This window comes from Anabas testudineus, chromosome 15 (genome assembly GCF_900324465.2).
Source record: "Anabas testudineus chromosome 15, fAnaTes1.2, whole genome shotgun sequence".
In the NCBI taxonomy this organism is placed as follows: Eukaryota; Metazoa; Chordata; class Actinopteri; order Anabantiformes; family Anabantidae; genus Anabas; species Anabas testudineus.
Window position 1 is genome coordinate 21,395,500 of NC_046624.1, and position 11,831 is coordinate 21,407,330.

Genomic DNA, 11,831 nt, shown 5'->3' on the forward strand with positions numbered 1-11,831 from the left:
ATTCAGAGCTCAGCTATGACACATTCCACCTCCACATGCCTCCTCTCCTTCTCCTGGGAGCATGAAGTAGTCAGAGCTGCTGGGTGGGTGTATTAGATTTAGGTCACTCAGCATGCTTTGGGGGTGCCGTAGATGCAACCATTATGTAGAAGTGTGATCACAGTAACTTGTGTTGTTGTCTGCAGCTGGCGAAGAACAGTAAGTCGAGTACTTTGCTGAAGGAAATCTACGTGGAGAACTCTCAGCTGATGAAGGCTCTGCAGGTCACTGAGCAGCGGCAGAAAAATGCAGAGAAGAAGAACTTCCTGTTGGAGGACAAGATCAACGCGCTCAACAAACTGCTGAGAGAGATCGTCCCCGCAGCGCTCGCCACGTAGCAGCTGCGCATGGAGGCAGTTAGCCTAGCTTAGCATAGCACAAGGACTGGGAGTGAAGGGAGACTGTTGGCCAACAATGAAACAGATCTAGACCAGTTTTTAAACCAGTTCACAATCAGTCTGGAGCTGGATTCTGGCTGAGAGTTTATTAATCATGAATTCATATCTCCTATTTTAGATGTTTTCATTTAAAGTTAGAATTATAAATATTTCATGTGATTGTATTGATGAGAGAAGGAGCCACTTTATTGTGACTTTATTAAAACTTTTAATAATAAAATTATGAGATTCAGTAAATTAGAATAAATTATGACGTGACAGTTTTATAACTGACTTAATTGTTGTAATTAAAGGTACGACTTGGTTTATTATGAATATTGTGCTTTTTAATTTTGGTTCAGATACAAGTGGCTCGTTTTCTTAGAGATATGAACATTTGATGAACACCTTTATAATTATTATTTTACATGAGAACATGGGTAAATACTGCCGTCGTCATTCTGACTTTTACTTGACAAAATATTCCACTTTTTAAAATTAAACTATGAGATGATTGTTTGCTCTGGAGTCCGAACTGTGGAGAAAATATTCAGTGAGCAGGTAACCAGGTGTGACTCTCAGGTAAAGGTGGTTCTGCAGCTTTTACATGAGTCATCACTGTTCTCACCTGTACCGAAGTTCAGCAGCTCTGAAAACCAGTCGGACCACACAGACACAGATCTGTATGTTAGACAGGACGGTACTAGTCTGAAGTAATTCAGCCATGACAGTATTATGTTACTGTATTTTTATATTTCTGTTGTTTCATGTCAGGGAGTCGTGACTGTCAGGTGATGACCGAGTGTCAGCAGGCAGCAACTGTCCGCTTTATTTTTTTCCTCAGAGTGAGACCTGCTGCTGCTCTGTCGCCCCAACCCCCACCTGTTCAGGTACGACGAACCAAAACTCACCTGTGTGTGGCCCAGATATTACTGTGTTGACACTGATGTACGATGATGTAACATGAAAACCACATTAAATTATCTGTTTTTACTCACGTCCTCTGATTCTAAAACTGAGGTTTTGTTTTGTTTTTTCAACAGGTAAAATGTCAACCGCTGAAAGTCAAATTTATTAAAACATTGTTTACATTTAGTTTATTTTTTGTTGTAAATTTTGGATCTCTATTGAAATTATTTTTTCTCTGCTCTTAATTTTTTTTTGTTATTTATTTTTTAATTCTCATATTACATTTTTACTTTAGTGTAATATGACTTTTTATCAAAACACAAATACATGTTTGTGCATATAGACAGATATGTAGAGAAATGCAGTAATTACATTCTCACACTTTGTTTCATTCAATTCTTAGATAAAATATTAGCTATTAAATATTTACACTTGAAACTAAAAAATCACATTTTCTTGCAATCACAACTTTGTTATTTAATCTTCGTATCAAGGATCCTATAAAGTGAAACTATTAAAAACCTGAAGTGAAACTAGTGAAATTAGTTCGTTAGTTAGACTTCAGCCATTGGTTTGAAGAATCCAGGATTTAGTCTGTGTAAAGTTTGGATACAGCCTCTGTGCAGGTAGAGCTGCTCTTTACAATCGTAGAAACCAGCGTCTTTTAAGATCTCTCTGTTTAGATTACAGACAAGAGCACTGAAGTAGAAAGTCATCGGACTATAAAATCTAATGTTCAGTATGTAGCAGGACTGAAACATCCTTCAGCTGATTTCCCACAATCCATCATTGTCTGCTCTGGAAGGTAAAGTACCATTCTGAGGTATTTTGAGTATTTACATGATGCTACTAGTATTATCGTACAGTATATGTGTGTGTGTGTGTGTGTGTGTGTAATATAATATATTAATTAATGGATATATTATATATCCATTAATTGGTGAAAAAATAATTCATGAAAAAAGGTTTATTTGATATATTTTGACATCAGTTATTTCCTCACACATGAGGACAGAGTGACACATCCACCGTGTCTCGTTTGACAAATCTGAAATAAAGCAGAAAGGGGACTTCAGCTCGTTTCCACATCAGGACACGACATGCTCCAAGACGCCCTGACGAATCAGCTGCTCACATTTCCACCGCGGCAGGAAGTGCTGAGGACAGAAGGAGACGGAAATTAACGAGACGACTTCCTGTAAGTTCACGTTACATGAAAAACCACTGACATCAGTTAACATTAGAAGAACTGATCAGAAAAACTGCAGCAGATACTGAAACATTGGAACAGTTTTCAGGTTTTCTTGACAGTACTTGAACCACTAACTTCAGTCTCTGCTCTTTGACATTGGCTGTGTACAGTTCCTGCACAGACCGTTTTGTATTGTTTCATGTTGTTCTAATCATTAGTCAATAATCAGAGATTCTAACTGATCCCACTTGAGAAGATTTAGAACATGATTTGATTTGACAAAGAGACCGTTCAGTTTGTTGTTGGGTTTTCCTCCAATTCCGTTCCTGCTCCGTCCAGGCCCTGCAGGTGGACGACGACACTTCAACAATTCACAGTGGGAGTTATTCACTGCACAGCATCAGCCAGTGTTAAATCGGTTCCTGTGCCGACGTCAGTTGAGCAGTTTCTCATTTTCATACTGTGATATCGTGATGACTGTCATTTGCCTCGCTCAGTTCTAGTTTTGGTTCTGACCTGACTGTTCTTCTTCAGCAGGATCACTGTTCCATCATCAATTTCAAACTCTCCGTGGTCCTTTAAACACCTCACCTGGAAAACACACAAACATACAGCTGGGCCAGATGTAGACATGATGCATGTCTGTACATGAATATTAGTGAACAAGGATCTGGTGAGACCAGTAAACCAGAACCAGGCGAACCCGTCTTCATAAATCCCACAAACATCACGTGTCTGCATGTTTGCGTCTGTGTGTGTAGCAACACTTTCAGCCTTTCTGCAGTTTCTCACCTCGATGTAAAGACTCTTTGGAGGCTTCATGTCCTGAGTGATGTCCAGACCCTCTCCTCCCCCCAGAGAACGCATGAAGGAGGCCAGAGACTTTTTGTACTGATTGAACCACTGCAGCTGAGACAGACAACACACAGTCATCATCAGCAGCAGATTCTGTAGCTTTCTGAAACAATATTCTAATACGTGACCAATAATCCAAACACATTCAGTTTCCCCTCAAACTGGAGACCGTGTCTCCATGTTTAAGTTTTATCTACTTAAAGATGAGCAGACAGATGAATTCTCTGTCCTTCAGCTAATCAGTTAAAACGTGTATCTCTAACATATTTCTATTTGATGGTATTTGTCCTGGATCACACGTACTCCGTTACTTGATAGACTCACCTCCTCTGCACACATGTGAAAGCGGACGTTAGCTGGCAGCACGCTGCCGTACTCCCACCGCAGAGCTCGAATCCTCAGCAGGCGGTCGTATCTAACGGGACAGAAACTTCCGGTCAGTATTGTGATACACCTGTCTGTGACAAACAGGTGTAACGGTGCCTCAGGTTGTTACAGGTAGGCGGTGACGCAGCGCTGGTTCCTCAGCAGGCAGCAGTGACGCAGTTTGATGGAAGGAATCAGGTCAGCTCGACCTTCAGACTTCGCCTCATTACTGCAACACAGAGAGAAAAAACAGCGAATTAACTGACAATTTATTTAATCTTCACTTTTATACTTTTTAACTCATTCTATGATTTTTAGAAATTATTTTTTTTATGCTTTCATCACTAACACAGTCACAGTGATGTTTTTCTGCATCTTTAAGTACATTTTAAGTTCTTTAGCTTTGGTCCGATTCAGTTCATGACTTTTAACTTTGTATCAGTTCCTCTTCGGTTCGGTTCCGTTTCAAACCGAGTTAAAATCCAAACGAACCAGAACACGTCACTGCAAACCACGTGAGAACGTCCTCACCGCTTATTGGTCAGATTGTTTCTGCCGCGGGAAATAAAAAGTAAATACAGGAAATAAAGTGTTGTTCTACTGTGCGTTTGTGTGACAGGAGGGAGATTATTTTTAACTATAAATGTTAATGCAGATCGATCCTCCCGTTCATTATTGTTTATTACGATTCATCGCTTGCAGAGTCATCAGACCTGGTCTCTGTGAGACACTTCACCTCCTCGCGTCTCCACTTTTATCCTCCATTAATCAGACAGCATGTTTTTGATGGACAAATGTAAGAAATTGTAAAAATAAGTTCCACAGTGATTGTTCCCAATCAGTCTGTCAGAAACCTGGGAGTGATCATTGAAGATCAGCTGAGCTTTACCGACCACATCTCCCGTCTCCACATCATGCAGATTTGTCCTTTTCAATGTCACAAAGATCAGACCCGACCTTTCTGACTGTACAACACAGCTCATTGTTCAGGCTCTGGTCATATCTGGTCCTGACTCCTGCAGTGTCTTACTGACAGTGTTACCAGCTGCATCATTAAACCTCCAGAGGATCCAAAACGCAGCAGCACGTCTCATTTGATCAGTAAAAAGGACACGTTACACCACTGTTCAGATCTCTGCACTGGCTTCCTGCAGCTGCTGCATTGGGTTCAAAGCCTGACTTAAAGATCCCAGGCTAAACTTTTAAGCTCAGCGTTTCCAGGATGGTGGAACGACCTATCCACCTCTGCACGCTCAGCTGCTTCAGTCTCAATTTTCAACGACCTGCTGAAAACAAAACTCTTTCACACTTAAATCTTTAAAAACAGTTCTTCCAATAACACTTTAAAGTTTTTCTCCTTGACTTAGATATTTGTTTGATAAAAGCGTCCAAATCACTAAATGTAAATGTATTAGAGAAAATAAATTCCTGAACATTTGTTTCCACTTTTCTAAAAATATATAACAACACAGTAAAAAAAGGACAACGACACAGATTAATGTGAACAGTAATATTACTAAATTAATATTAACTATAGAAATATGATGTTTGTGTCCCAGGACTCACACATCAGTCTGGTTCTGTTCGTACAGAGCCTCCATCTCCTGCAGAACCTGTCTCAGTCCATCCTCCTGAAACACAGAAACAAAGTCCAACAACTGAAACTGAACCAGATTCTACTGAGGTTCACTAGAACCTGATGCATCCAGTGCTTCAGAATTCAGCATTGACATCTTATGTCCAATTCAGTATTTCTTTATTATTAGCATTTTAGTGTTATAGAAGATGACTTGACACATTAATCCTAAGATTAGCAGCAGCTGGATGACTCGACACATACAACAGAGCAGTAGTGGACTCGAATGGTTTGAGGTGGGTTCTGCTGCTTTGGTAAAACTCTGTGATAACGCTTGCTTGGTGTATTAGAAGGGAGTCGAAGTGTACTATGTAGTCTAAGTAGTGTGAAAAAGTAAAGCATATCTCTGTGAAACGTGTTCACTGCTGTTGAACTGCTGCTGAACATTAAAACATCACTTTTCTCAGTGAAGTTCGCTGCTGCTCGTTCCCGGTGCTACTCACGTTAAAAGCGGGCAGCTGTCCGTCGCTCATCCGGTGCAGTTCTCTGATTAACTCGATGACTTTCTCACAAAACATCCTGAGGCCTTTAAACACAGACTCGACGCAGAAATATAGTTTTATTAAAGTTTAAAACCCTCTGACCAACAACGCGGGCTGGAACACTGGCGGTAAAACTTGTGTTGTGGTCACGTGACAGGATGAGGCGACGCTCCGGAAGTCGCTTTGGGACAAACTTCGAACCAGCGAAGTGACGCGAAGCGAAGCAGAAGCTGTCGAACAAGTTTCACTAAATGTAAATCATGAAAAATCCAGTTTGTCCTACAGCGGTCTGAGAGGTACGAGTATCTGTTTTATTGTTGTCAGTTTAACGATGAGGTTGTCGCTTTAATATCACAGTTTTTACTTCTGCGGTGTGTTTTCCGTTGAGCAAACACCGCGACACCAGCTAAAATGACCCGTGACAGAGCGTCTACTGACGGCCGCCAGAGGCTGATAAGAGCCGTGTGGACCGAGTCTGTGTGCTGTTAGAAACTGGAGACAAGTGGGACATTACAGTTTGTTCTCGTCGCTGTTTCATGAACTGATCATATTTTCGCTTCGATGCTAACCCCGACGTTCAATTTAATGCTGCATTTGCGTTTCGCCAGATTGTGGGACGTTTGGGATCTGATTTCAGGAACAGAACTGCTTCTAGCGCAGAGCTGAAATAATTAGTTATAATAAACTCTTCATAACTCTTCTCCTGCCTCACAGATAAACTAAACAGATCTATTGGAAACGACCTCTGAGCAATAACATTATGAAACATACGGTGCTAACAGGAACAATAATACATCAATCATGTGTTGTTGTTGTTGTTGTTGTTGTTGTTGTTGTTGTTGTGTCTACTGAGTCTGTTGTATAATTTTGAGTATTTAAACTAGTTCTACGAGGTACACTCATTTCCATAAACCTATTTTGTTTTGGTTGCCGTTGTTCCGACACTCCCGTGAGACCGTGGACGCAGCACCGTGAGACCACGTGTTGATGTTCCTGAGCTCTGATTGGCTGCGGGGGTCGGTGCGGATCAGCTGCTCTCTGCGGATCTCGGTGCAGAGAGATCCAGAGCAGCTGGAGGCGCAGCGGGGACTCAGCACCGTCCTCACCGGCAGGATAACGGCCTCCTCCCGCTGACAGACCCGCAGTAACGCTCTTCTCATTCAGTCGGTTTAACGTTGGTTGTTTTTCACGTCACCAGTTATGAGAAAGCGGAATAACTCTCAGACTGCGGAGCATGACAGCGGGAACAGCGGCACTCTGCTGGACAGCGACCCGGACCTGAAGCAGCGTCCCGGCAGGGGAGCAGCGGGGCCCGCAACCGGCGGCCGTCAAGGCCCAGGAGACGAGCGGAGCATGGGGAAACCGTTCAGAAGGTAGGACCGGGGACCGGGGACCGGGGACCGGGGACAGCTGTGTTAGAATCTGGATCTTTGTCTAAAAAGAACATTTATTATTTTAATTAACTTAAAACAACATCAGACAAAAAAAGGACAGAAAAATCAAGTTTAGTCAAATAGTATGAGTCTTATAGATAATATGGAGTCTTAGTATAAAAATATATAAAAATAAATAAAAGACAATAACAGAGTGAAACAAAATGTAAAAACCAAAAAATGATAAAGTAAGAGACAGAATGAAAAAAACTAAAGTATATTTTATAAATGAATAAACATGAAAAGTGAAACATTAAACATGTGAACTGAATTGAAATAATGAATTGATAATACCATGAAAATAAATCCGGAGACATGTATGTTATTTATTCATTTGTGTATTTTAGGAAATAACCAAAATGCTTTTTGAAATATTAACGTTTAATATTGAAATGATTTTTTTTAATGCAGGCATGTGAAGGAATTTCAGAACCTCCTCTGAGAATTTCTTTTAAGAATAGAATAGTCGGTCTGACTCTGCAGTCGACTGGTTCAACTGGTTTCACAGTGACTCACCAGCTGGATGAACTTGAAGCTGCAGCTGAGCACGGAGCCAGTTTCTAGTTTATTTCTTAAACCATTTAACTTTGGTCCAAGTGTTGTAGAGGAATCAACTGGATCATAATCAGTTCAAAACATGAATCATTCAAAAGGAAAGAAACACGTGACACTGAAACCTCCATACACAAGTTAAGACCTTTCTGTGTCATGAGTATTCTTACTGTAAAGAGGTGGTAGAAGTACACATTCTGATACCTGATAAAGTAAAACACTGAGGTCTGAAGTGAAAGTATTAGCACCGTAATACAATTTAGGCCCAAAACATTTGTACAGAATTTTGTCTGTTTTCACATTTTCTTCTTTAATTGATTCTAATTCTGCATTTTCCAGTGTCTCATTTAATGCTGCATCCAAAACAGATGAGTTGGTTAAATACAGGAATAAATGGAGAGCTGCTCTCTGCTGCACCACAGTCCTCCACCACCATTACTGAAACAACTGAAAACCCTGACACCCAAAGTCAATATGTGAATATTCCAAATATTAACAAGTACAAGTACCTCAAAATTCAAGTTAAGTACAGTGCATCAGTACGTGTAACACAAGTGTTAGTGACCACAGGGGGCGCTGTAGTAGGGCTCAGTTAATTAGTCCTTAGAACAGGTGAAATACAGGTGAGGTGCTCGACAGTATTTACAGTAAATACTCAATATTTTAGTGAAGTTTCCAGAGTCACAGTTTCTGATGACCTGTGTCAGAAAGGGGTGGAGTCACACACCTGCTCCCAGGTAAGAAGAGAGCCGAGTTTCTCTTAGTATGTGTTCCTCAGATGCTCCTGTTGTACTTTTGTGGTAACATTTAGTAAGTGACTGAGATAGTTTTAGTGTGCTTCCCTGAGGTTTCTCTGTGATCCCTCCTCTGTTCAGCTTTGATCCACTTTACTCACCATCAGTCCTTCGATGTGGACTGGACCACTCCCTGCCGCATTAAACTTCCTCCAGGACCTGGTTAAGCATCTTAGCGCCTGAGCCTCATTGTCTCTGAGGTTCTTGCTCCTCAGAGCCCCGGGTTTGGTCCTATCTGGAGTCTCGGGCGTTTTCTGCTGTAGATCAGATTAGATTCAGCTTTATTGTGATTGTTCTGAGTGCAGCTCCAGTCAGCGTCTGACCAAAAGGGTGATTCATAGATGAGAGTGCTGTCATAACTCGGAGAAGGTGAGATGCACATTAGGCTACCTACACTGTGCTCTGTGTTTATTATTGAGGCCACAGGGAGTCGAGGAGTCAGACTGCAGTGAATCTAAGTAAGGGAGGGGGGGGGGGGGGGGGGTTCTAATGTTCATGTTTGGAGAGTTTTCATTCACATACAGGATAATTTACAGAAACTTAACATTTACAACAAGCTGGTTTGTGAATAGACACAATTAGAGACACACAGTCACTCAACACATGTATCTGCTGCCTTTATACTGACAGAGGAGGAGCTGAATCACCTGTGTGTGTGTGTGTGTGTGTGTGAACATATGTAGAGTATGAGAAGTCTTTCACTCTGTGTGAAGTGAGAGCAGTGGAAACCACTCGGTGAGCGACAGCTGTTCTGTTGTGATGAAACCAGACAGTTCCTCACACACAGGATTTGTCAAACAAGGCCTCAGATTTGTGTCCTGTCAGGTTCACTCTGTCTAATCCTCATTAGAGCTTCTGTGCAGATTAAAGTCCAACAGGACCAAGTGACCGAGCACACGACTTGAGTCTGAGCAACTGACACCAGAGTTATCATTAAGATCAGCTGGAATAATTTAGAGGAATGCTCCTTTAAAGGTTGAGTCGTCCACAGTACGATGACAAAAAACAGTGAAGTGCGACATTATCTACAGCAGAGGTCAGAGGTCACAGACCAACATGGAAGAGTTTGCTGCATTCACTGACCAGCAGTCCTGTAGGAATCTCTGGATGTGAAGGTGTTTCCAGCTGCAGCTCAGTGAACTCTCCTCAACGACAGCCTGCAGAGGTTTGGCCAGGTTTCCCTGAACCAGATCTATAGTTACCTCCAGTGAAACATCGACCTGCTGCTGATCTCAGTTCAGTCTAACAATAGAGACAGAAAAGAGGCTTCACAGTGTAAACAGAGACAGTTCGGTGTCTCTCTGTGGTCGTCTTCTGCAGTAGCCCGCAGCATCTGATCAGAAGCTTCGTACAATCAGTGACGTTGTCTGAACTAAATTCCTCTGCAGTCATTGAGAAGCAGACAGGAAGAGACAAAAATAGCAGCGACATTAGTGAAAACCTCACTTACCTGAAGAAACTTTAATGTCACGTTGAGTCAGATGTGTTTAAAGCAGCTGAGCAAACATTAACTGTAAATGTAATTCACTGTCTTACGTCTGAAGCAGCAGCTCAGATATGTAGAAACTGTGTTAAATGCTGCTGAGTTTGGTTCAGTGAACAGTTCAGAATTTCCCTTTTAAAAGGCTGCAGTCGTGTTTCGGCCTCGTTAGAAGAGAACAAACTCTAAAATTAGATCTTAAAAAACAAACGCCAGACTCAGGAGCAGGAAGTGACTCTGTGGTTCCTGCTTCTGCACTCGTCTTCACACAGATCATGTCGTCAGTAGCAGGTGACCTCACTGCTGACCCGTCCGTAAGGTTCAGGTCACGGGTTTGATTCCTGCTGCGCTTCTTTCACAGTGAATGTTGAAAGAAGAAGTCTGCGTCCTGTTGGACTGAGTCAGCATCTCACGGCTCACATGACTGGAAGTGACTTTAAACTCAATTATCTCCTCCTGATGTCCGAGGAGTGTCTGCAGGAACCTGCTGGATCCATAAAACGGGCTCTGATGCTGACTCAGAGTCTGACCACACACCGTGTGACTCGAGTCTTGCAGGTCCTTAGGGACAGTTCGGTCCAGAAGTCATCTGTGGTTTAATTTAATGCACATTAATCAGTGACACATAAAGACATCAGAACTGTTCAGACAAACTGTTCAAACCTTTTTTAAATCCTGTATCAGTGATGAAGCAGTTCCTCTGGTGGTTCTGCTCCTGCTGAAGTTTCCACAGGGCCTGTCCGAGTCCTTCTCTGCCCCCTTAGAAACCTTCAGTCCTGATGTGACTCTGAGAAAACTCTCTTTGACCAGTCCAGTGTAGTCACAAAGTGCTGAGCAGCGTTAGCAGCTAATTAGTGACTGCTCTGCTGAGAGTCTGGGAAAACACAACATGTCACTATAAATGTGCAGAATCCCTGAACTCATCATGCAGTGTTTGTGCTGCGTTCACTGACCAGTGGGAATAGAGACAGGCTGCTGTTGTTCAGTTAAAAAGTGATTGATGTCATTTGAAATCATGCCTAAAGTCATGACATGAAACGAGAACACACCACGAGACTCGTGTCCAATGTTGAAACGAGGCTGCTGAGACTCACTCTGAAGGAAAATGTGGTGATAATAATGGAACAGCTGGACCAGGTCTTACTGATGGTACCAAAGGTTTCCATATGTTATCAAACTGAGACTGAGCTGCAGACACAGAACTCTCCCCTCTGTCTATGTCTGTATAAATAATTGAACTTCAGACTGGCTTCAGTAACAGCAGCTTTATCAGACGAGCTCTCCGCTTTCACAGCGAGTGGGATCAAGTAGCTGAGGACAGATCCAGATCAGTGAAGCTGCTGCAGAAAGTGAGATCCCCCATTAAAGATTCAAGCTGCAGTCGTTTTATTGTGGCTGTGTTTCTCTGTGACTCTGTGATTTACAACGTTCTTGTTCTCGTTCTCGTTCTCATTCTAAATCTGTGATGTTTGTTAAACTGTGATGAGTCGATGAACCGAAGCACAGCAGCTCTGGACGTCTCGTCTCTCTGCAGGTTGAGTCTGGTGGGGAAGCTGAAGAGGATCATGATGTTACTGCTGGTTGTCTACGTCTCCGTTCCCTTCATCATCAAGCTCTGCCCGTCCATCCAGGCCAAACTCGTCTTCCTCAACTTCGGTGAGTGTTTGAACAAGACAGTTTTTTTTTTGGGAGTGTTATTATGAACCTGCAATGATC

The 11,831-nt window shown here is 42.2% G+C and overlaps 3 protein-coding genes across 7 annotated transcripts in view; 2 read left to right on the forward strand and 1 right to left on the reverse strand.

The window, feature by feature from the left end:
• Positions 1-2,407, forward strand: part of ninl (ninein-like) — a 26,991-nt gene extending 24,584 nt beyond the window's left edge. For 3 of the 5 annotated variants that reach the window (XM_026354356.1, XM_026354358.1, XM_026354357.1), the window contains one exon: positions 186-1,417. In XM_026354356.1, the coding sequence (XP_026210141.1) occupies positions 186-377 (192 nt within the window). In that variant the 3' untranslated portion in view covers positions 378-1,417. Of the gene's footprint in view, positions 1-185; positions 1,418-1,459; positions 1,545-2,008; positions 2,131-2,340 lie in introns of those variants that run through there. The other 2 variants (XR_003298568.1, XR_003298569.1) reach the window with 2 other exon arrangements.
• On the reverse strand, positions 2,278-6,005 carry gins1 (GINS complex subunit 1 (Psf1 homolog)). Its single transcript, XM_026354359.2, has 7 exons — positions 5,818-6,005; positions 5,305-5,369; positions 3,869-3,967; positions 3,697-3,787; positions 3,310-3,426; positions 3,034-3,108; positions 2,278-2,482 (listed from the first exon to the last, which is right to left on the reverse strand). Exons 1-7 carry the CDS (start codon positions 5,890-5,892, stop codon positions 2,414-2,416), a joined length of 591 nt encoding a protein of 196 aa, XP_026210144.1. The 5' UTR covers positions 5,893-6,005; the 3' UTR covers positions 2,278-2,413.
• A 28-nt stretch (positions 6,006-6,033) lies between these two features.
• Positions 6,034-11,831, forward strand: part of LOC113158462 (cyclin-dependent kinase inhibitor 1C-like) — a 69,735-nt gene continuing 63,937 nt past the window's right edge. Inside the window, exons 1-3 of the mRNA XM_026354381.1 lie at positions 6,034-6,152; positions 7,055-7,229; positions 11,650-11,771. Of these exons, the coding sequence (XP_026210166.1) occupies positions 7,057-7,229; positions 11,650-11,771 (295 nt within the window). The 5' untranslated portion in view covers positions 6,034-6,152; positions 7,055-7,056. The remainder of the gene's footprint in view (positions 6,153-7,054; positions 7,230-11,649; positions 11,772-11,831) is intronic.